This window comes from Pan paniscus, chromosome 9, assembly GCF_029289425.2.
Source record: "Pan paniscus chromosome 9, NHGRI_mPanPan1-v2.0_pri, whole genome shotgun sequence".
Taxonomy (NCBI): Eukaryota; Metazoa; Chordata; class Mammalia; order Primates; family Hominidae; genus Pan; species Pan paniscus.
The window spans coordinates 19,471,304-19,497,371 of NC_073258.2; the positions used below are offsets into that span (position 1 = coordinate 19,471,304).

The window sequence follows — 26,068 nt, forward strand, 5'->3', positions numbered from 1 at the left end:
AGGTAGGCAGATCACTTGAGGTCAGGAGTTTGAGACCAGCCTGGCCAACAAGGTGAAATCTCGTCTCTACTAAAAATACAAAAATTAGCCAGGCATGGTGGTGCACACCTGTAATCCTAGCTACTGGGGGGGCTGAGGCACAAGAATTGCTTGAACCCTGGAATCAGAGGTTGCAGTGAGCCGAGATCGCGCCACTGCACTCTACCCTGTGCAACAATGCAAGACTCCATATCAAAAAAAAAAAAAAAAAAAAAATGAACGAACACCGGTCTTAAATTGCCTAATTAACTGACATTTGCTCTGTTTTCCTGCTATATTTGCTCTGTTTTCCTGCTATATTTTCCTGCTTTTGGCATGTAAAGAGTTACATTTTTTTTTACTGGAAGTGCTTCAAATACCTCTGTAATTTTTAAGAAAATAACAAAGGTATCTGCTGGTTAGTCATTTAAACACCAAGATAACTGGTTGCTGACATTTTACAAGATCAGAATAGCTGCTAGATAAAGCTGCACATATTTTCTTTTTATTTTTTTGAGACAAGAGTCTTGCTCTGTCACCCAGGCTGAAGTGCAGTGGCATGATATAGCTCACTGCAGTCTTCATCTCCTGGCTCGAGCAATACTCCTGCCTCAGCCTTCTGAGTAGCTGGGACTACAGGTGCACACCACCACTGGCTATTTTTTTTTTTTTTAATGGAGTTTAGCTCTTGTTGACAAGGCTGGAGTGCAATGGTGCAATCTTGGCTCACCGCAACCTCCACCTCCTGGGTCCAAGTGATTCTCCTGCCTCAGCCTCCCAAGTAGCTGGGATTACAGGCATGTGCCACCACACCCAGCTAATTTTGTATTTTTAGTAGAGACAGGGTCTCTCCATGTTTGTCAGGCTGGTCTCGAACTCCTGACCTCAGGTGATCCACCCGCTTCAGCCTCCCAAGGTGCTGGGATTACAGGCATGAGCCACCGTGCCTGACTGGCTAATTTTTAAAAAATTCTTTTTAGTAGAGATGAGGTCTCATTGCCAAGGCTGGTCTCCAACTCCTGGGGTCAAGCAATCCTCCCACTGTGGCCTCACAAAGCCTTGGGATTACAGGTGCAAGCCACCATGCCTGGCTGCTTAAACAGTTACTTACTTTGATACCCAATTACTTGAAATTCCATGAGCAGCAAAAATAGTAAACTGGAGCTGCTCTGTTGTAGTCCATGCTTCCTTGACACTCTTGCTACTTTGGGCACAGTCTGTAGGACTCCTACCAGAATTTGCATGGAGTCTGAGAAGATCATAAATTGCTGCAGTTAATTGGTTTATGCTTACTTGAACAGGATTTTCAGGATTAAGTGAGCCTAGATTAAAGAAAAAAAAAGTTAATAGATTCTCTGAAAAGGCGATGATTATTGCTAAAATTTAAAGATTTAAACACATACCCCTAGTTGAACTCTTGCTAGTGTCTTCTCCTCCAAACAAAGAAGTCACCTACACATGCACACACACACACAATAGTCAGAAAATTGCCTATGACATAATATAAAATGTCAAATACTATGTCCAAGAAACTCTTTCCAGGGGAAACCTCCCAAGTATCTACAGAATTAATAAAATGATAAATAAATAATGCAAAAAGAAAGGGAAAACCACAAACCAAGATTATTTTTAGTATTAAGAAAATCAGAATAACTAAAAACTACTGTGAAATATCACAGAAACACAACAAAATCTGCTTGGTTAATACTAATTTGAAATCCAGAAGTGACAAGTACAGTATTTTTCCATTAGTTGCTCTAAAACAACATAAGAATATCCTTAAAGAAAAAAATCTAGAACTCTATTTATTACTACTTGGTTGGTGACTCAAAAAAGTGCTTATAATTATCTAAACTGACTCCCCTCCCATCTATTGTCTGCTCCTTTATCCATCAAATGGGTAAAATAAATAGAAGCCTCAGACAAAATTAGGTCCATGGTAGTTGATCACCTTCAAGTAATTTCATATATATATATATGTATGTGTGTGTGTGTGTGTGTGTGTGTATGTATATAAGTTTCTAAAAAGAAGCACATAAAAAAGTAGAAAAAAAGAAACCCACATCTCTACATACCATATGGATAGGATCTTTCTGAGAATGCATGGACTATGTTATCTTCTAGATATCGAGGGGCACACCATCAACATAACTTTTCTATCCTTTATATTTATCATGGCCTGTGAGATGCACCCCTTCTTTTATCCTTGCAATTAAAGATATAAATGTCTCTATGAAGCAAGTTAATTAAATCCCCTGGAAATGTCATGAGGGACAGCTTTTATTAAAAGCAACAGTATAATCTAAAGGGAAGGCCCCTAACTTGGCTGCTTCTCAGGCATTACAGCTGAGGCCCTTGGTCTTTTCTACAGGGAGTATTAGCCACTTCCCCCACTGATTATCAGTGATTAGAACTTCCCTCACTGATAATCAGGTCGCTTCCACCCCAAGGGAGAAGTGATAGTTACTGTCCTCCAGGTCTTCTAAGCTCAATATCTATCCTTAAACCCCAAACCAACTCATTTATGCCAGAGGTCCTCCTCTATACACAAAGGGTTCACAGTTTGACATCCACCTGTTGAATGTCAACTCTCATAAAGCTCTTCCAAGGCAGCCCAACTTCTTACCAAGGAATCCCCACCTAACCAAGTAAGTGATTCAACCCAAAAGTAAAAGCCAAAGTTAAAATGACAATATTTTGTCTAGGATAAGGCAAAAATCTCCTGTTTAAGTACATATTTGCATGTAATAAAATCCTAGTTACCAAAAATACTCACATCAGCAGTTTTACTCCTTGGAAGATTAACTGCTCTCTTTAGCTTCTTTACTGATTCTGTAATGGCAAGAGTCTCGACACCATCTAAAGCACTACAGATTTTTCTTACAGCTTTAATTACTTGATCTACTGCTCGGTGCTGGTTCTTTAAAAATAAAAAATAAAATAAAAATAGGTAGGTGAAATTTAAAGGACCAATTCCAGAGATGAAGTCAGAAACTAGATATCTTAGATATCCCTAACAGATATCCTCTACTCTTTTGTGATGACAAAGAAAAAAGATAGCTTTTCAATTGTACAGTTTATTTCAAAGTAGGAAAAGGCAAGGCCGGGTTAATTTTCACTTCGCCTGACACAATTATTCATATGCAAATTGCTATTAATTTTACATTAGAATCAGAAGTAGAAGCATAAATTAGTAGCAAATCACTAAAACTAGAGCTATTTTTTTCTTATTCTCATTTGGAAATAATTTCCACATTGAAAATAACCCTTCTCTTCCTCCTGCAAAAATATGGTATCAAAAACCAAGTTCTTCAGAGGTCGGTCACATATTAATAACACTGGGCAACATTTACCTGAGAAGTACATACCTCATTAAGAAACATTCTTATATAATGTATTAATTCATAAAACATTTATGCCAAACTTTCATGCCAAGTACTGTTAGAATGGGCTGAAACTCAGTACTATACCACCCCTTAAAAATTTAAATTTTTCCACCCTTGAGGCTTGGCTACTAAAAACCTTCACCTTCAAGCTTAAATGAAACCACCTAATTTTCTCAAATACCCAATTACCCTGTAGTCCTCGGAGCCTGTTTTCTAGCTCCTCATTTTTGCTTATTTGACTTATACTTCCTGCTTCCTTTTACTTCACATTCAGGCAAAAATCTTTCCAGTTTTGAAGGTCATGCCATTCTCCTATATTACTTCATATTACTTTGCCTTTTTTTTTTTGAGATGGACTCTCATTCTGTTGCCCAGGCTGGAGTGCAGTGGTGGGATCTTGGCTCACTGCAACCTCCCGGGTTCAAGTGATTCTCCTGCCTCAGCCTCCCGAGTAGCTGGGATTACAGGTGTCTGCCACCATGCCTGGCTAATTTTTGTATTTTTAGTAGAGATGGGGTTTCACCATGTTGGTCAGGCTGGTCTCAAACTCCTGACCTCAGATGATCCGCCTGCCTCAGCCTCCCAAAGTGCTGGGATGACAGGCGTGAGCCACTGCGCCTGGCCTACACTACTCTTTAAGTGCCAATTATCAATTTATTGTCTATCAGTTCCAAATCCACCCTTCCTCTGCTTTCCTTTCTGATACTAGAGCTAGACCCTATAAACATTTCTCTTTGCCAAGCTAGCGCATTTTTAGATTTTGTCAATTGAACACACAGAAAGGACCCTCCAAGACCAAGAGCATTAGGAAGACACTTCCCATCTGGGTTCCTGCCTTCTAATTTTTTTAAAAAGTCTTTTAATTTTTATTACTCAAAAAAGCTTCATCTTTTATTTAGCTTTCTGACTCTGCTTGTGCTTTCAACACTTTCACAATGATTTTCTGCTCCTTGATAAGGAAAGCATGCTTGATCCTGTCACTAACACATTTAGCACACATGGAATCACCATAGGCCCTGCTGACATGTTTTTTGTTTTGGACAATCTCATAAGGGCTTTAGGTCTCACAGCACGAACCCCTCAAAGTCTACCTGGGTACACACCACATGCAGATTTTGGTGCTTTCCCAACCTTCTTGGTACAAAGGTAAACAATTCTATTACCAGGGGTTCAGGACAGCCTAGTTTTGTTAGAGGCTAGGAAAGCCTATGAGGGTATGCCAAATGCCCCGGAAGACGAAAAACAGCCAGCTTGCTTTTTTTTTAAATTCAGTGTGAGAGCTGAGTAGTCCTCAAAGACTACCTCTAGCTGCACCCTCATGCTATGTTCTCCTACCTGACACCTTTGGCTAAATTTATCTAGCAGGTTTCTTTGCCATAGGCAACTATGAATTCCTGTGAGAGCCATACTCTCTTCAAAGAGACTAAATTTCAGTCTAAGGTTTGGGGAGAGACTTTATCACAGTCCTTAGAGTGTTTTACTGTCCTTTTTTCCTCAGCCTAGAGGTGATAGCTGCTTTTATGCACCTCCTATCGCTGGACCCCTTAGAGTAGGGTTGGCAAACTTTTCCTTTAAAAGGCCAGTTAGTAAATATTTTAGGCTTTGTGGACCATACAGTCTCTGGCACCAATTCAGCTCTGCCATTAAAACGTGAACACAGACACAAACAATACATAAACAAATGACCAAATGACTGTCACTATAGGTCCAATAAAACTTTATTTACAAAAACAGAGAGCAGGCCAGATTTGGTGTGTGAGCCATAGTATGCCAATTCCTGCCTTAGAGTCCTCTTTCACCCCTTAAAGCAATTAATCATCTTTTACTAATTAATGATTTTTTTTTTTTGAGACGAAATCTCGCTTTTGTCCCCCAGGCTGGAGTGCGATGGTGCGATCTTGGCTCACTGCAACCTCCGCCTCCCAGGTTCAAGCGTTTCTCCTGCCGCAGCCTCCTAAGTAGCTGGGATTACAGGCGCCTGCCACCACGCCCAGCTAATTTTTCTATTTTTTTTAAAGTAGAGACGAGGTTTCACCATGTTGGCCAGGCTGGTCTTGAACTCCTGACCTCAGGTGATCCACCTGCCTCGGCCTCCCAAAGTGCTGGGATTACAGGCATGAGCCACCACGCCTGGCCTAATGATTCTTTAAATTTCCCTTTTTTTTTTTTGAGGTGGAATCTCACTCTGTCACCCAGGCTGGAGTGCAGTGGCATGATCTCAGCTCACTGCAACCTTCGCCTCCTGGGTTCAAATGATTCTCCTGCCTCAGCCTCCCGAGAAGGTGGGATTACAAGCATGTGCCACCGTGCCCGGCTAATTTTTGTAATTTTAGTAGAGACCGGCTTTCGCCATATTGGGCTGGTCTCCAACCCCTGACCTCAGGTGATCTGCCCACCTCCACCTCCTAAAGTGCTAGGATTACAGGCATGAGCCACCATGCCCTGTCTAAATTTCCCTTTTCAAATAACTAGTACAGTTTCCGTCTCCTGGCTGGCCCACGCTGATACATCTTACTACCGACATGGTCATTTCCCCAACGGCATGCCATATTTTTGCACTGGATATTTATCTAACTTTCTACCCTACATCCTGTAATACAAGCCTCCGTTACATAAACGTCCATGTGGAAAATTCACAATATATTCAACCCCCAAACGGTATCCTATTGAAACCTTAACTACAATATCATATCTGGTTACAACCCCTTTGCTTCCAGTCCTCACACTCTCATTCTGACCAAACTCTCTTCTGTCCTCACTCCCTCATTCTGACTAAACTCTTCTCTGCTTCTTCTACCAGGCAGCTGAGCACTTTTAGGAAAATCTTATAGATTCAACAGTCCTCAATTTCAGCACGAACTTCCACGGCACCTAAGATTCCTTTAATCTGCCCTTGGTCAGCTCTCCTTCCCATTCCCTATAGGATATTAAACCAAACCATTATTCCTTGCCTCAAAACCCCTACTGCCATCCTGACTTCATTTTAGCAAATTGAATTAACATCCTATCTTCAGAAAACTAAAGGCCAGGAGTAATCAAAACCTCTGCAACTTCCTAGCTGGGCACAGTGGTGTGTGGCTGTAATCCTAGCTACCTGAGAAGCTGAGGTGGGAGGATCTCTTGAGCCCAGGAGTTTGAAGCCAGCCTGGGTAAGACAGTGAGACCTCCATTTCTTTAAAAAAGATAAAATAAACAACAATAAAAAAAACTTCAGCAACTTCTTGATCTCCCCCTAAAATCCATCCAAAAGAAATTAAAACATATATCCATGGGCTCATACATAAATGTTTATAACAGCATTATTCATGATAACCAAAAATTATAAAGTTTAAGTCCAAATGCTAATCATTTGGCAAATAAACAAAATGTGGGGTAGCCTGGAATACTTTTCAGCAAGAAAAAAGTGAACTACAGATGCCTACTACAACATGGATGAACCTCAAAAACAATATGGTGTGTGAAAGAAACCAGATGTAAAAAACCACATAGTACATGATTCCATGTACATGAAATGTCCAGAAAAGGCAAAGCTATAGAAATAGGAACCAGATTAGTAGTTGTTTGGGGCTGAGGCTGGCAGTGAGGATTGACTGCAAATCAGTACAAGGAAACTTTTTTGGGAGTGATGAGAATGTTCTAAAACTGGATGGTGGTGATAATTACACAACTCTATGCATTGGCTAAGAATCACTGAATTGTGTGCATATAATGGGTACATTTTATGATATATAAATTATACCTCAATAAAGCTATAAAAATAAAGGAGGGGGATAAGTATAATATAGAGTTACTATTTTAGATAAGATGGTGAGTAAATAAATCTCTGGTGATATTTGGGCACTGACCTTAAAAAAGTGTAAGGGTGAGCCATGCAAATGTCACAGGGAAAAGCATTTAGAGGGGAACAACATGCACAGGGGTCCCCAGTGGGGAACATAACTGGCAGATAATCAACCAGAAAAAAAACAAAGGGAAGTGATAAGAAGCCAGATCAGAGAGGTAGTGAGTCCATACTGTGCGGAACCTTGAAGCTACAATTAGGGCTTTGAATTTTACTAAGTAAGATAGTAAACAGGATTCTCAGTGAAGGAGTGACATGATCTAACACTTTTTAAAGGATTTACAAACGTTATCTTTTCAAAGCCCCACCTTCTGCCTTTGATTTTCTCTTATTTTGCTTTCTGCTCTTCTTTTCCTTTTGTTTTTTTTTTTAAGACAGGTCTCATTCACCCAGACTGGACTGCAGCAGTGCGATCTCAGCTCACTGCAACCTTTGCCTCCCGGTTTCAAGCAATTCTCCTACCTCAGCCCCCTGAGTAGCTGAGATTACAGGTACACGCCACCATACCTGGCTAATTTTCCTATTTTCATTTTTAAAATCTTTACCTTTTAATAATTTTAAATTTATAGACAGTTATAAAAAAATACAAAGTTCCCACATAATGTTGGAAAACTAGACTAAGTAAATCTTACATAAACCATGTTACATTTGTCTAAGCTAGACATTAACACTGGTATATTGCTATTAAGTAAATTTCAAACTTTATTCAGATTTCACCAACTTTTCCACTAATGAGCTTTTTATCTTCCAGAATACAATCCAGGATATCACATTACATTTAGTGACTTATTTTCAAAAGATCATTTTGGTTGCCTGTGGAAGACATACTGTAGAGGGCAGGGGTAGACACTGGGAAATTAGTAAGAAACTACTGCAGTTGACTAGAGTATCGCTTTGGTAGTGATGAAAGTGCTCACATTCTAAATGTATTTTCAAGGTCGAGCTGACCAGAATTAGACTGAATGTGAAATGTATAAGATCTTTTTCTTGAGACATCAAGGATGACTCCAGGGTTTTGATCTGAGCAAATGGAAGACAAAGTTGCCATTTATTAAAAAGGGAAATAATGAGGTCAAGTTATGCATGTGTAGGGAAGGGGGTATATGAGGTATCTCTGTACCTTCCTCTCAGTTTGCTCTGAACCTAATATTGCTCTCAAAAAATAAACTCTTAAAAAGAGAAAGGAAAGGTCGATGGATGAATAGATATGATGGGTACTATAAAAAATTCAGTTTTGTACATCTTAAATTTGAGATGTCAATTAATTAGATATTCACATAAAGATGTCAAGTAATAGATATTTGAGTCTGGAGATGTGGAAAAGGTTAAGGTTAGACATATAAATTTCAGAGTCAATCAGTATAGGGATATACCAAGATCACCTAGGATGTGAATACAGAGAGAAGAGGTCCTAGAAGTGAGCCCTGGGGATATGCTAATGTTTGGTAGTCAGGAAGATAAGGAAGAAGCCACAAGTAAGAGTGAGACAGAGCAGCTAATAGAAATAAGGAAAGCAGAAGGTGGTATCCCAGACGCCAACTAAGTATTTCAAAAAGAAAGACATGATCAACTGTATCAAAAAATACAGACAGGTTGAGAAAAATAAAGACTTGGTGGGCACAGTGGCTCACACCTGTAATCTTAACACTTTGGGAGGCCGAAGCAAGAAGATTGTTTGAGCCCAGGAGTTCAAGACCAGCCCAGACAACACAGAGAAATCTGCAGGGGGTTGTAGCTGCAGTGATCTGTGATCACACCACTGCACTCCAGCTTGGGTGACAGAGTGACACCCTGTCATCCATCCATCCATCCATCCATCCATCGATCAACAGATTAGGAACTGACTACTGAATTCAGGATCATGGAAGTCCTTGATGACCTTAATAAGTACAGTTTCAGGGAAGTACTAAACTGATTGGAGTGGGCATATAAGAGAATGGGAAGAAAGGAAATGGAAGCTGTAAAACCACTTAACTTTCAGAAGTTTTGCGGCAAGGAGAATAGAGAAATGGTGTGGCTCCTGCGGCGGGGGGCGGGGTGGGGATTTTTTTTTTTAAGATGGGCAACTCTTCATCTACAATGATTTTCCTGGTGACCTCATCCTGCCTATTGCTGCAAAATACAATTTATATTCTGATGATTTCCAAGTTTATTATCTCTAGCCTGGACACTCCATACGAAACTCCAGATTCTAGTAAACTCCAGCTTACCAGAGATATTCAGTGAATATTTTTGAATAAATATATTTATATGTTGATAAGAATGTTCTTGTAGATAAAAATATGGAAGCCATCCTACACTCATACTCTTTCCCCTTCACTCACATCTCATCACCTATTAAAATCTTTTCAATTTTATCTCCTAAATATTGTTAATCAGTTCTCTCCTTTTTAACTTCTCCATGCTCTTTATCTTTCACCTGGACTGCTATAAAAACCTTTCTAAATATTCGCTCTGAAACCAATCCCAACCTGAAATCTAACTTCCACAATACAGCCAGAGTGATTTCAGATCACAGGACTAAACAATTCACCCAACCCACCCTAGGCTAAAAATACCTTAAGTGGCTAGAGCAGGAGTCGGCCAACTTTTTCTGTACAGGGCCAAACAGTAACAGCTTAGGTTTTGCAGGATACACAATCTCTGTTCCAACTACTCAACTCTAGTGTTGGAGCACAAATGTAAATGACAAGAAAGAATATGTTAAAAAAAAAAAAAAAAAAAGGGGGGTATGGGGCCAGGCGCAGTGGCTCATGCCCAATTCCAGCACTATGGGAGGCCAAGGCGAGTGGATCACTTGAGGTCAGGAGTTCGAAACCAGCCTGACCAACATGGTGAAACCCTGTCTCTACCAAAAATACAAAAATTAGCCAGGCATGGTGGCACCCACCTGTAATCCCAGCTACTAGGGAGGCTGAGGTGGGAGAATCACCTGAACCCGGGAGGCAGAGATTACAGTGAGCCAAGATCACATCACTGAATTCCAGCCTGGGTGACAAAGTAAGACTCTGTCTCAAAAAACAAAAAACAACAACAACAAAAAATCCAGGGGTGTGGTTTTGTTAATTTTTTTTTTTAATTTACAAATTAGAAAGTAGACTGGATATGGTCTCCTGACCTAGAAGATAAAGTAAAATTCCTTAACATGGATTATAAGGATAATAATCACATAGCTATCTCCAATGTCATCTGCCAATCTTCATTTTATACTTTGTACTCTATCACAGAATTGCTTATACTTCCATGTAAATATCACACCTATCTGCTTTTGTTTATATACCCTTCCCAATTTTTTCTTGCTAACTGTATAAGACTTGGTTCAGGGAACATCCCTTCTAAGAGGCCTTCTTTGAACCCTCAACTTAGGTAAGGTGCTCTTCCTTGATCTCCATAACTGCAAGGCATACCTCTATAATACATTTTACTATACTATATTGAAGTTTTGTTTAAATCCCTCACCACTAGTTTTTAAATTCCTGATAGGTGGGGACTAGGTCATTCATTTTCATAACTCTAGCATTCAGCATATAGTAAGCGCATCCAATAAATGCTTTTAGAGTTGAACTGAAGGTTCTTCTTGGCAACAGAGCTGAAGTGAGAATAAACATGTTAATTTAAGCATTACTGAAAATTTTGGGGGTAAGTTAGGTCCGAAAACAAGACATGAAACATTAATGTCAAGAATATAGTCTTGGCTGGGCACGGTGTCTCATGCCTGTAACCCTAGCACTTTAGATGGCCGAGGTGGGAGGATCACTTGAGGTCAGGAATTCGAGACCAGCCTGGCCAACATGGTGAAACCCCATCTCTACTAAAAAATATAAAAATTAACCAGATATGGTGATGCATGCCTCTAATCCCAGCTACTCAGGAGGCTGAGGCAGGAGAATCACTTGAACCAGGAGGCAGAGGTTGCAGAGAGCCGAGATCGTGCCACTGCACTCCAGCCTGAGCAACACATGGAGACTCAGCCTCAAAAAAAAAAAAAAAAAAAAAAGTCTTTAAGCTTTAATGACTGTCCTATTGGATTTTGGACTTGCATGGGTCCTGTAGCCCCTTTGTTTTGGCCAATCTCTCCCATTTGGAACGGCTGTATTTACCCCACGCCTGTACCTCCATTGTATCCAGGAAGTAACTAACTTGCTTTTGATTTTACAGGCTCATAGGTGGAAGGGATTTGCCTTGTCTCAGATGAGACTTTGGACTTGAATTTTTGGGTTAATGCTGGAATGAGTTAAGACCTTGGGAGACTATTTGAAGGGCATGATTGTGTTTTGAAATGTGAGGACATGACATTTAGGAGGGGCCAGGGGCACAATGATGTGGTTTGGCTCTGTGTCCCCCCCAAATCTCACCTTGAAATGTAATAATCCCCACATGTCAAGGGTGGGACCAGATGGCAATAAACTGAATCATGGGGGTGGTTTCCCCCATGCTGTTCTCATGATAGTGAGTGAGTTTTCATGAGATCTGATGATTTTATAATGGGTCCCGTTCACTTGACACTCATTCTCTCTTGCTGCCCTGTGAAGAGGTGCCTTCTTCCATGATTTAAGTTTCCTGAGACCTCCCCAGTCATGCTGAACTGTAAGTCAATTAAACTTTTCTTTATAAATTAAAAAGAAGAATATAGTCTTAAAAGTCCTAAAATATTTAATCCAATGCCAACACTACCATTTAAGAGAAAGAAGAAGCAAGAATCTTTAAGTCATTATGCCAAAATGTGAATTAAGACTTACTTCAATTTGAAGAGCCAGTTCTACTTGGTTGTGATAACAATCTAAGAGTTCTTCAACAGGGTGTCTGAAAGAAACAACAGTTATTGTGGCTGAAGGATGCTACACACAAAATGATTGTTTTAATCACCAAAATAAGTGTATTTGCATCCAAAAACAAAGTCTGAAAACCTGCAATTAATGCTTTAGATGATATACCTCGTCATGGCTTCTTTGTAAGGTTTTTCTATTTGATACAGGTGTTTGTTTAAATCCACGGGTGTTTCATCATCTTCTGCCTAAACAAACACATATACACAAAAAAATCACATCCACTCTTTGGTCTTTCTATTGTCAACTTAAATATAGTTAAGTGTATGATAAAATCTTGCAACTAAAGTGTTTTTCTGAGAACTGAAAATAAAATTCTATCAGAATTAAATATTATTTGTAACTGACTCAGAAAAAAGTGAGTCAACATCCTGAAAAAAAAACTTGTTTGTTAAATGGAAAACATAAACGCTTTCAAGTCTACTTTCAGATATATAAATAGCTTTTGGAACAAAAACTATTTCTATTCTATATATAGAGAACAGAGAGCTAAAAACACTAAAGATGGCTGATAGCCAAATGCATATGGGGTAGAAAACAGATGGAGGTCATTTAAATTTCTGCATTATTTTTTCTAATGATAATCAATTTTCCTCCCACTCCCCATCATGAACAAGGTACTCGCTCTTCTACCCTAAGTCTACATTATGCAAATGTAGTCAAGAACATCATTCCTGACAGGGCGCGGTGGCTCACGCCTGTAATCCCAGCACTTTGGGAGACCAAGGTAGGTGAATCATTTGAGGCCAGGAGTTCGAGACCAGCCTGGCCAACACACCAAAACCCCGTCTCTACTAAAAACACACACAAAAAAATTAGCTGGGTGGGTTGGTGCATGCCCGCAGTTCCAGCTAATCCAGAGGTTGAGGCACGAGAATCGCTTGAGGGTGGGTGGCAGAGGTTGCAGTGAGCTAAGATCACACCATTGCACTCCAGCCTGGATGACAGAGGGAAATTCTGCCTCCAAAAGAAAAAAAAAAAGAACATCATTCCTTAAGAAACTGAAAAGAAAAGTTACCAATGACTGCTAAAATGTACCAAATTTTATGAAATAGTCTTTACCCAATTGAAATGAATTCTACCTAACATAAAAGCAAAACTCAAGAAAACCAAGAAAAAAAGAAAGCAGACATTACTGATATTTTTCCATCCAAAATTCTAACAAATAAAGAATAATTCTCTTTAGAGATTAAAAATTCGATTTTAAGTTCATCAAGGGTTCACGCAGTAAAACAAAATGGCTAAATTTGCTGCATTCTATTTTGCTTTAACCTCAAAAGAAAGCATTGAAAGCACTTTTTTTTTTTTTTTTTAAACAGCATCCACCTACTGAAAGTAGTGAAGTTTTAAAACAGGGAATTAGTTTTCATTTTGTGATGAATAATTTATTTTTCTCAGTTTGGTACAAAGGTCAGTGTGGATTTTCTTTTCATCCCCAACCCATATTTAGTATTCAAAATTTTTCCTTCTTCCCCATTTTTCCCTGACTCACCCTGATGTTTTCACTCTTGTATAAAGCTATTACCAACCAAATTTTAATTTCTCCACTTTGATTTTCAAATATGCCTCTACCTCTAAGGACTATGTTACCTAAACCTTCATGATTGAACATCTCCCCTCATTTGCTAAGAAGATTCCTGTTGAGGATGAGTTCATCACCCCATTCCAACTATGAAATCATGAAAAATGTACAAGTTGAAAATTGGCAAATTAGCAGAATTATTCAGATTCAAACAAATGGAATTCAGTTATGAGGTACACACTTACTGTTCGGGCCAGATTTTGACACATTGCACTGAAGGTCAAGAGTTGTAGTCTAATTTCTGTGTCCCATTTTCGACAGTTTTGAATATGCTCATGACTTCCAAGGCAATGATTACTGTTAAGATATATTAATTATTCACTATTCTATTCAAATTAGAAATTATAAAGGTGAGGGTAAAATTTAAATTGCACCTGCATCAGAAATTTAAGAGAATGGTAAAACAGAGACAGTTTTAAAATCAAGTCTGAGCATTTAAACAGAGAAATTATTCTGTACGAGAAGAGTCAATGTAAAAAAGAAAGAAGATGAAGACAAAGATGAAGAAGGAAATAAGAAAAATCGGGACAGGGCATTTCTAGCGGCCTAGGAGAATAAAATCTGTAAAACAACTGGACTAAATGCTAGATATAATGAATTACAAGGCTGGGCACAGTGGCTCACACCTGTAATCCCAGCACTTTGGGAGGCCGAGGCGGGTGGATCACCTGAGGTCGAGAGTTCGAGACCAGCCTGACCAACAGGCTGTATTGTGTAAAAATACAAAATTAGCCAGGCGTGGTGGCGCATGCCTGTAATCCCAGCTACTCAGGAGGCTGAGGCAGGAGAATCACTTGAACCCGGGAGGTGGAGGTTGTGGTGAGCCAAGATTGTGCCACTGCACTCCAGCCTGGGTAACGAGTGAAACTCTGTCTCAAAAAAAAAAAAAAAGATATAATAAATACCTGGGTAAGAAAAAGATTCATATAATGATTATTTCAGGCAACTGAAAGGAAATCACAGCTGACTACTGTGCATAAAGTAACAGTGCACGTTGCAAGAGGAATATAGTCTATAATGATGTGACTATTGACTCTTTACAGTAAGAAAGACCCATTATATCACTTATTAACCAACTGCCTGAAACTCTTCCTGTAAAGACTACAAGCTCCTTAAGGGAATACAATGTCTCACTTATCTCTGAAACCCCACCACTGTCTTAGACATGACATCTTAGACATTATATATTTCAATAAAAGTTTATTGATTCAATAAATCAATTCAATAGGACCCAATGTATTTCTGCATTATAAATTTAACTTGAAATTTTTCTAGATTAAACCATTAAAAATGAAATTTCCAAGGATGTTGCTCAGTAGTTAAATAAACTTACTTCTGCAGCACTTCCTCTTGACCACAAACTTTTAGAACATAGCTGCCAACATCTACTTGATTCAAGTCATCATGTACCCAGCAAAGGGCTTGCATTATAATGATTTCTACAGTAGAACTCACTGTAAAAGAGTTAGTCATTATTTTCACTTTGCTCATTTATATTTATTCAAGACTGTATTACTTATAATTTAAGACAGCAGTATACAATAGAAATATAATGCAGTCCACAAATGTAGGCCACATATATAATTTTAAATTTTCTAGTTGCCACATTGAAAAAAGTAAATGGAAAGAGGTGAAGCTAATTTTAATAATATTTTATTTATTATAACCTAATATATTGTATTAGGTTAAATAAAATAATATTTTATTTAACCTAATACAGTTGGCCCTCTATATATGTTGGTTCTGCATCTGTGGATTCACCAATCATGAAACAAAAATACTTGAAAAAAACTGTACCGAATATGTACACACTTTTTTTCTTGTCATTATTCCTTAAACAATACAGTATAGCATATATTTACATAGCATTTACATTGTATTAGGTATTATAACTAATCTAGAGATGATTTAAAATATACAGGAGTATTACACATTGTATGCCTGTATCAAAACATCACGTTACCCTTTCCCTTTGATACTTTAAAAAAAAATCACATGTACCCCATAAATATATATATACCTACTATGTACCCATACAAGTTAAAAATTTAAAAATTAAACCAAAAATAAATAAGGTATACAGGAGGATGTGCATCAGTTATATGATAATACTATGTCTTTTATATCAGGGATTTGAGCATCCTGGGATTTTGGTATCTGAAGGGGGTCCTGGAAACAATCCCCCACAGATGATATTTAGCAGTATCTAGCAAACAATGATTTAAAATGAATTATAAGAAAAAGATTCACCATTTTAAATGTTTGACATTTGCCTGGTATATTTTCCAATGAAAAATAAAAATACAGCAGGTAGGCTATATTTTTGAGATGGGGTCTAACTCTGTCACCCTCACTGCAGTGAGCCAAGATCATGCCACTGCACTCCTGCCTGGGTGGCAGAGTGAGACTCTCTCTCAAACAACAACAACAACAACAACAAAAAAACACGAAACTTTTCCTTTAACAACTAAAAGAATAATTGTTACAGTAGCTAATGCTTTTCTGTTTCAGATTTATATTTTTTCAAAGGGCCTTCAAAAGTACAAAGCTAGAAAGAATGTATCTGAATATTAGACATATTCCTAGTCATAACCATTAAAGAATAAAAACGGCATAATTCTTAGGCCAAAGTACTGTAGAAATACAGGATCTCATTCCTTGGTTGGAATCCCGTTAAGATAATATATATTATGAAATGCAATAAACTCTGCAAGGAAATAAAATTAGTTTTTAAAACTATAAAAAAAATTTCCTACAGACTTTGGGAATACGTCTCTAGAGAGGACACCCATACCAAGTTTGGAAGAAAGGATTAAAATAAAAGAATTATCTTCTCCACAGAAGAACTTAGCAAGATATCTGGAATTTCAATTTCACTGACAGCTCTTTATAAGCAAGCATGCTTCCTGTCATAAAATGAAGGAGAAAAATAAAGAATTAAATTATAATTAGCTTTTCTATCTAATGCTTTTCAGCCTTGGCCAAGAGCCACTGATTAACAAAAGTTACTCAGCACTTTTCAGATAATTATCTATTTATAAAGGTAACCTGATTCCCCACTAGTTCTAACGAGAAAACTATCCATATGAATGCCAAAAAGACACATAACAAAATTGGTTTATTAAAAGAATGATAATATTGATATTTTAAACATTTCCCCCTAACAGAGCAAAACGAGAGGCTTGAGGAACCATAAACCTACCATCGCACGTAAAAGTAACTGGTAGCTGAAATCCTTCAATGTCAATGGAGACCTTCACACTAGCATTTTCTCCGCATATGTTTCTTTGCGCTGTGACTGGACTTAACAAATAGCCTGGGTTTGTGCGGTGATTGGTATACGGAAATTTGGTCTTCAATCTGTTCACAAGAAAGAAGAAATTAAATTCTTTTTAAAAAAACTTCATTTAAGGGCTCTGAACAAGGCTTTACATGTTTACAGCCACTCAGTTCTGTGTCTTTGTCCAACTCAAGCAGCTCATGAAACTGCAATGAATGAACTCCTGTTGAAACTCCAAATACCAGCATTTTCCTTTTAAATAAAAGAAACCCAAGGAAAAGGAAGAGATGAACTACTGCCAGGATATCTTTGGTAACATTATCAACACTACCCAAGCACATGCTTGGATAAATGGCATTTTAAATGAGGTCCTCTGCTTAAAAATCTTTTGCCACACAGTACAATTACACAAAATGGTACCTTTTAAATGATTCTATAGGCAATGTAGTCCTAAAACTATAATGGCCAAAAGGATAAAAAGTTGGTTGTCTTAAAAAATATTTTTCTTCTAAGGACCTTTTTCCTACAAACATTGTTTTTGGCTGCTAGATAATGAACAAAATATAGACAATGGTTTTTTACAGTGCTACAAGGCCTTTCTTCCCTCAAAGTGATTTCTAAAACTTAGGGAATTGAAAGAACTGCCTGTGAAGGTATTCATAGGAGCAACACAGTTTAAAATTAAATACATGAATGTGGTGTATGGCTCATCTCCAGCCAGCACTGCTGTTATCATAAGACAAAGATTTGATAACTTCTTTACACTTGTGAGCTCTTTTAAACTGACTTTTTTCTAGAGGTTAGAAGACAGGTACCAGTCCTCCTTCCTGCTTTTCATAGGGCTATGAATGGAATGAATGCTAGAAGTATTGTATACTTGCTTCTGTAGAGATTAAAATAATCAGGTCACATAAGTAGAATAAAACAGCTTGAGATGACAGAAAAAGGTTCTGGAGAGGTAGCACATGTAACCATTAGTGCATAGCCTCTAGAGCCAGGTTACCTTAGATTGAATCCTGATTATACTACTTATTAGCTGTGTGAACTTATTCAAGTTATTAAATTTCCTTTTTGCTTCGGTTTTTTCTTCTATAAACTGGGGGTAATACTACTACTTACCTGATAGGGTTGTTGTGAGAATTATGTGAATTTAGTTTATAAAGCGTTTAGAACAGTGCCTAGTACATGGTAAGTGCTTTAACCTTCTTGTCAAATAAATGAGTTAGTGAAGGAATAAATCTGGTTTTTGCACTGAAATCTTAAGCAACACAAAGGATCCAATATTAAAAATATAATACACCTTTTCTTTATAAATTACTCAGTCTCAAGCATTCCTTTATAGTAATACAAACACTAAGACAGATGCTCACATCAAATCACGAAATTAATGTATAAAATGTTAGAGAATTTTTTCTACATCTAAGCAAGCTTTCAATTTTCAGAAACCGTTAAGGATGACAAAAGTAAAAGCAGAAATTCTTGATAGCTAAGACAAGAATTTATTAGACAAAAATTCCAGTGATAAAACTTAGCTTGGTTTGAGAGGAGGAAACCTGCATTTCCCTTTCTTAAAATAAGTCCTTTCTTTTACACAACAATGTGAATGTAATTATGTCACTGAACCGTACACTTATAAACAGTTAAAATGGTAATTTTTGTTACGTATATTTTATCACAATTTAAGAAATGTTTTCATAATGAGTCTTTTTTGTATTTACTTGGTACCATGGAAGATACTAGATCCAGAAAATACACTAATTACCTTTTTCTGTAAAATTGATTTCTTCTAATCCATGGTTTGTTTGCTTTATAAAAATTGCCAAAAACCACAAAACACCTAAGATTTAAGATTCCTTACAATTGAGGTTTTTTTGTGGGGTTTTTTGGTAGCGAAATCTTTAAGCATTTAAACATACAAAATCAAATTAAATTATTAAATGAATAACTGCTGACTGAGTAAATTATTCACTTTCAATATAGACCACATAAGGTATTTTTATGGATACTCTAAGCCACACATTACAGTTTGATGTTCTTAAGTGACTATCTATAAAGAGTATTTAACTCTAATTTTTTATTTTCTCTAAAATTTCCACTTCCCTATCACCCAAATAAAAGGCTTTGTCATAGTGTGGCTCTACAGTTCAGGAAATTCAGTATCTCTACGCAGAAACGAAAATCCTTTATGGTTTATTTTTCTACTTTTGTGTGCTCAATCAGACTAAAATTCTGCACAGATAACCAAATCATGCAAAATCAGAATATAAAAAGAAGAAAAGAGATAAAAATGAGGGTTTTGAAAAATTTCAAATAAATTAATATTATTCTATAGGAAAGTATAGTCAGCACTGTTCAGAATAAAATTAACCAAATGCAGAGTTGAAGTCCTTGAAAACATACAGGAAGTTTTTGGGGTCAAGATACTAGTATAGGATATAAATAGTATATATATGAATATATGAATATAATATGACCATAAAGCTATTCAGAAAGACAGCTGTAGAATGTGGTTTCTCATCTTAACCTAAAGGACCACAAATAAAGTGGCAATAACTTCTACTGGTATTTAACACTATTAGACGAACTTTCTCGACTGGGTGCGGTGGCTCACACCTGTAATGCCAGCACTTTGGGAGGCCGAGGTGGGCAGATCACCTGAGGTCAGGAGTTCAAGACCAGCTTGGCCAATGTAGTGAAACCTCGTTTCTACTAAAAATACAAAAAAAATTAGCTGAGCATGGTGGCACATGCCTACAGTCCTAGCTACTAAGGAGGCTGAGGCAGGAGAATCGCTTGAACCTGGAAGGCAAAGGTTGCAGTGAACCAAGATCGCACCACTGCATTCCACCCTGGGCAACAAGAGTGAAAACTCCGTTTCAAAAAAAAAAAAAGAACCTTTTCAGCACCTGTAACTAGTAGATATAGCAAGCTTTGTCAATTATGATAGGTGTAACAGGAAAGAAATAAGACAAAAAACTCAGTAATAATGAAAAGCAGTCCTGAATCAATGTATTACAGAATCTTAAACTGAAAGACATCTTTGAAATCACTAGTCCAACTCTTTAATTTCACAGATGAGAAACAACAACAACAAAAACCAATACCTAGAACTGGTAATAAATTCCAAGTCTGTTTTGTATTTTATCTTAACTATAAACAAATATCATTCTGACAGCCTGACGCTAATTTCACAGCTGAATTTAAATGAATAAATGAATAATTTTAGGAGATCTCAAAAAGCAAAGAACTGGCTCTCTAATTAAAAGCCTACATACTTGTTTTAAAAATCCACTGCAAAATGAGCACAATGGAAAAAATAGAGCCACTAATTTCAAAGTACATCTCCTCATCTCAATCTCCATGGTCACCACAGGGGAACAAGTGAAGTTCCTAGAACATGCCTTCAAAAACACTAGTACTTCTTACTGCTCTAGTATTTGTTGCAGTCATAGTCTACTAATGAAAATAAAATTACAAAGAGAACTCATTCTCTCTTTAGTCCATTTGCAGTTTCGTATCACATTTAAGTGTGTGCGTGTGTGTGTGTGTGTAAACAAAAACAATCATTTTCAATTAGTGGCAGAGTTTGTATAAATAGCTCTAAGATTCAAATGGGAGAAAAAAGGTAGGTCTCAGAGAGCCTAACTTCTCAACTTGCAAAGCTTAAATGTAGTAGTTACTTAACATGGCCTAACAGAAAAATACAAGGCCTGTCTGGGGAGAGTAACCTTTGCCAAGAAAAAGTGACTCTACTGATAATATTTTTTTCCTAAGGTATTCTGAAGAAAAGAAATGCTGGTTAAAAGGTAACATAAAGGAAGACAGAGTTTTAATAAAATATCACCAATGGTCCAGAAAATCTCATTAAATATTAAGTTCTTTAACATTAAAATAATGTACATACTCAAAAATGTTCTGGGAACCCCAAATACTGCTATGCTTAAAGCAGACCACACTGAAGACAATGCTGGATTCAGAAAAAAATCTCCCAGTGGTGATCTACTTCCCTTTTTTAGATAACAGATCTCTCATCCTCTTGGCCACAAGGATTGTTGTTCCACTCTTTCCTCCTATGGGATTTTCCTATCTGGCTAGCTAAGGGGACTCCTTTTTCTTCTCTGCTACTGAGACCATTAAATTGCATGGAGGAAAGGCAGAGGAAGAAAAGTGAGGAAGGTGAAGGAAAGGAAATGGAGAGGATAAGGAGAATCGAAGGAAGGAGGGATGATATATAGTAATGAATTCCTGAATCTTGCTGTTAATGAACTCTACCCCATCCTTCCTCTATCTGCTATTTGGGTTGTGAACCAATACATGAACCTTTTTAAGTTCAAGATGGGTTTCTAGCACTCGTAACAGAAGTCACGACTAATATAGTGATATAATGGGAAGAAAACATGCTTAACCAGAAGCAAAAGAGAGTTGGTTCTATTACTGATATCACTGACTAGCCAAGTAAAGTTTGTTAGGTTACTTCTCTGAGTCTCAGTTTCCTCACCTATAATGAATGTTAGACACATTTAAGATTGAGAGAACATTCTATAAATGTGTTTTTCTAAACTTCAGAAAATATATTTGCTCCTCTAAACTTGCCTATTATAATATCATCTCTTAAATATGTCAAACAGTATTTTGAATGCTAGAAAGTTTACAGCAAAATTAAGTCTCTCTAAAACAAAAGTAGGTATTTTTTAAGTGTACTGAAACTTACAGGTAAGTCATATTTTTCACTGGTTATTACAGTATCAGAACTCTACTGTCTGACCTCAGTTTTTTCTTCCAAATATTAAGAAATCTAACAGGTGAAGATACAAGTTCAACTGTAGTTTGTGATAAGGTGCCAATTAACTCTGACTTGAAATGTTAGCCATAAGAAGAAAATAATTAAAATTTTTAAAATTTTAGAATTATTAGCACTAAACTGGTTTTCAAGTGAATTTTTCAAATGAACATTTATAAAGAAAAATTCCTTACTTTGTAATGGATCGACAAAAAGCTGCCATCTCCTCATTCTGTACTTCAACTTCTTGAAGAAGAGAACTTCCAGTTGGCAAACTACTGGTCCCATTTGGGTCTTTCTGTAATTAAAAAAGTGTTTTTATTTTAAAAGTGGAAGATCCACAAAATGCTACATAGCAGCATAGCACAAACATATTTTTATGAAAATATGTACAAAGCAATGGAGGTAAAATAAATCATATCAATAACAAATTTTTAAATTATATATTTCTATCTTTGTAAAAGTAATGTCAACTAAGCCTTATTTTAGTTCCTTGGTTTTACTTGCTCAATAGTAGAAACAGGCTATACCGGTCAGTAAGAATGGAATGCTAAAGACCTTTCCATTCAAAATATTCCTAAAATAGACACTTTAGAAATTTTACAACTAAATGAAATTAAAGGACTCTCTGTTTTAAGAATATGAAGAGATCAAGCCCATTTGGGACTCTTCTAATCAGCCAGAAATTCTATATATTCAACTAGGCCCCAAATCCCAAGAAAGATGGTTTTTTATGTAAGAGAATGGGCATTTTCTAGGTTAATAAACTTATACAAACATCCTCACAACCCCTAAAAAGCTAAGTTTACGTCTGGTCAAAAACTGTTTACAGCTTTCAGGGAGATCAATTCACCACCCAAGCATAGCCAAACAGCAGAGTCCATTGAGAGTGTTTTGACACTACATAAAAATACTTGATTTGGTGCAAATTTCAAATATAAATTCCCTTTAAAATTAGAATTGGAACATTCTCAATTCAAAATTCAGTGAGAACAAAGTGCGTACATTTCAAGAGCTATAACAGATTTCAATGACTATGGCACACAAAAAGATTCTTTTTTTTCTTTGTTTTTTGAGACAAGGACTCATTCTGTCGCCTAGGTTAGAGCACAGTCACTCAACAATGGCTCACTGCAGCTTTGACCTCCTGAGGTCAGGTGATCCACCTCAGCCTCCCAAGTAGCTGGGACTACAGGCATGGACCACCCCACCTGGCTAATTTTTGTATTTTTTGTAGAGTCGGGGTTTTACCATGTTGCCCAGGATGATCTCAATCTCCTGGGCTCAAGCAATCTGCCTGCCTCAGCACACAAGATGATTCTGTGTGAGAAAATTAAACTGAAAATTTAGGTCAACAATTCCTTTATGAGTTTCCTTCCTTTAAAACATGTCAGAGCCCTTTCTGCTAGAATGTGATATACACATTTGGAGAAAAAAATAAATACTTCGAGTGCTACAAAACCACAACTAAAAGTAACAAGTCTCCTGGGGAAAACAGAGTTAAGGTAGACTACTGAATATCAATGTAGCCAGGTGTGGCACTGCACACTTGTAGTCCCAGGTACCCAGGAGGCTAAATTAAGAGGGTCACTTGAGCCCAGAAGTTCGAGGCCAGCCCAAGCAACACAGTGAAGCCCCATCTCTAAAAATAAAAATAATTTTTATATCAATATAACTCTGTAATCAAAGCCCTAACTAAAACGATAATAGGTCCTTACAAAAATACTAGCACAGTTAAATGTCTGCTCCCATTTGCACCTAGCATTTCATCCTTTGAAGCCTAAAACCCTGGTGCTCTTGTTTCCTCATTTGAGATATGAATTCTTCAGGACATATGCTTCTAGTCAACACCAATTGCAATGAAGTTAAAAGTACAGTACCACTGTGGGAGGCCAAGGCAGGCGGATCACCTGAGGTCAGGAGTTCAAGACCAGCCTGGCCAACATGGTGAAACCTTGTCTCTACTAAAAATACAAAAATTAGCCAGGCGTGGTGGCAAGTGCTTGTAATTCAAGCTACTCAGGAGGCTGAGGCGGGAAAATTGCTTGAACCTGGGAGGCAGAGGTTGCAGTGAGCTGAGATCGCGCCACTGCACTCCAGCCTGGGCAACAAAGTGAGACTCCGTCTCAAAAAAAAAAAAAAAAAAAAAAAAAATCAAAGAGAAATAATGTTTTTGCAGCTTCTTGGTCTGCAAACATTGTTATAGCTGACAGATTAATACTGTGGAATGTGAAACTGTTCTTGAAGCCACTCATTTTCACTAATAAGAGGACACTTCTGCAGAATTCTCAGTGTTTTCCTAATATCTTCATATAGTGCTAAAGCTTTCTCTTAGGTTGTGAGAAGTTTGTTTCTGATTATTTCAAAAAGTTAATATGCTGGGAAAGATTACGTCTGAACTAATGCTACTTCCCCATTATATTGACCTCAGTCTCATAGTTACCAATCACATATCAATCAATTTGTATTACAGAAGCAACCACTATGACAAATAGACTATATTACTCTAAGGAATGGGATTTTATATTTCCTAGCAAATCCTCTGGTTTCACACTCCAAATCTGCCACAATCTAATCCAATCTTATTTCCCAGAATTTCCCTAAAGATTTCTATGTTCCAGTTAGCTTGAATCATATCCTGTTCCTATAAAACACAAATCAAGCTATCCTGCCTCTGGACTTTTCCCTTCACCTTCCTCTTAAACTTCCTTCACCACATGTGTCAAAAATCTATTAATTTTTGGCTGGGCACTGTGACTCATGCCTGTAATCCCAGCACTTTGGGACGCCGAGGCAGGCGGATCACCTGAGGTTGGGAGTTCAAGACCAGCCTGACCAACTGGAGAAACCCCATCTCTACTAAAAATACAAAATTAGCCGGGCATGGTGGTGCATGCCTGTAATCCCAGCTACTTGGGAGGCTGAGGCAGGAGAATCGCTTGAACCCGGGAGGCGGAGGTTGCAGTGAGCCGAGATCGTGCCATTGCACTCCAGCCTGGGCAATAAGAGCAAAACTCCATCTCAAAAAAAAAAAAAAATAATAAATATATATATATAATTATATAAATATATCTAGAGGCATTCATTTATATACTTATTTATCAAAAAAGCTCTATTAGGTGGGAACTATTATTACTCCCATTTTATGGAAAAAATGAGGCACAGATGAGTTAATTAACTCACAAGGTCATACAGCTAATATAGGCAGAGTGTTAATTTCAACCCAGGCAGTCTGGCTTCAATGTCACATGCTTAATCACCATGCTAATCTGTCTCTCAAAAGAATATCCTTAAAAATCCTTAAAAACACAATGTGAAAAACAACACTGTGACCTTTGTGGGAGCAGTGCTGGGAAAACCTAAAGCTTTGCTTGACCCAAGAATCATCTTTCCCTGAAGAACTGTTCTTCATGTTTTACTTATTTTAAAAACAGATTCTGAATCTCCTTAGGTGGCATTTTAGGATTTAAAAAAAATAATAATAGTTGTATTTCTTGCTGTGTCTCTCATGAATTAGGTCTTTCCTTTTATTCAAGTTACGAGTTTGAATTAACAAAAACTGAATATAATAATTATCTAGTCACACATCAAGGTAATAATAGAATCTGGAAAGTTAACTCAAACGTTAAAGTCTGTAAAGAGTAAAAAATAGCTAGGCTGCCAATATTTCACCTCAAACATTAACAGTTTTGGGTTTTTCCCTCTGCTCTTTCTGGAATAAAAAATACATATATTTTACACCTATTCCCTTCACCCATACTCCCACCCCACTTCCAAACTCCACACAAACAAACCAAAGCATCAAATCATCTCTTTTCTCCATGGATCTTGCACAGACGTTTCTTCTGTGGCACTCAAGACTTTCTATTTTGTACTGCATTTATACACATTCACATTTTGTCTCCCCTTTCTAGCCCAAGTTCTTTAATGGTGGAGTCCACAAATGATTAGTATGTGCAATCCTCACATTGTATAACCACACACATTTTTTAACAAATGAAAGAGATATATGATAATCAATAAGAAAACACTGCCAATGCATTAGCCAATACCTGGAACAAAGAAAGAAGTTTGCAGGGGAAGATACAAAGTTCTCTAGTAAATATGTTGTGTTTGAAAATCCATGTAGATGTTTAGGTCATCGTCTAGAAATGTTCTACTCCAGAAATATTCTATTCCAGAGCTAGAGACAAAGATTTAGTGATCATCCAATTTCTGTAATTTTTTACAGGGAACTCACTCTCTCTGTTAACTGCTGTCAGCATCCATCAGGATCACTGAGACAGCAAATTCTCAGTCAGCAGTCTTTGGGTCAAGCTCCATTAAGAGGAAACAGTCTCTTTGGGAAGCTAAAG

The 26,068-nt window shown here is 37.4% G+C and overlaps 1 protein-coding gene across 4 annotated transcripts in view; it reads right to left on the reverse strand.

Annotated features, from left to right (window-relative positions):
- PIK3C2A (phosphatidylinositol-4-phosphate 3-kinase catalytic subunit type 2 alpha) overlaps positions 1-26,068 on the reverse strand; it is a 120,977-nt gene that overhangs the window by 49,669 nt on the left and 45,240 nt on the right. For all 4 annotated transcript variants that reach the window (XM_055094190.2, XM_003818204.5, XM_008971471.5 and 1 more), the window contains 9 exons: positions 21,908-22,011; positions 16,856-17,013; positions 14,987-15,107; positions 13,839-13,950; positions 12,180-12,259; positions 11,985-12,048; positions 2,795-2,938; positions 1,422-1,470; positions 1,130-1,340 (listed from right to left, as the gene is read on the reverse strand). In XM_055094190.2, the coding sequence (XP_054950165.2) occupies positions 1,130-1,340; positions 1,422-1,470; positions 2,795-2,938; positions 11,985-12,048; positions 12,180-12,259; positions 13,839-13,950; positions 14,987-15,107; positions 16,856-17,013; positions 21,908-22,011 (1,043 nt within the window). The remainder of the gene's footprint in view (positions 1-1,129; positions 1,341-1,421; positions 1,471-2,794; positions 2,939-11,984; positions 12,049-12,179; positions 12,260-13,838; positions 13,951-14,986; positions 15,108-16,855; positions 17,014-21,907; positions 22,012-26,068) is intronic.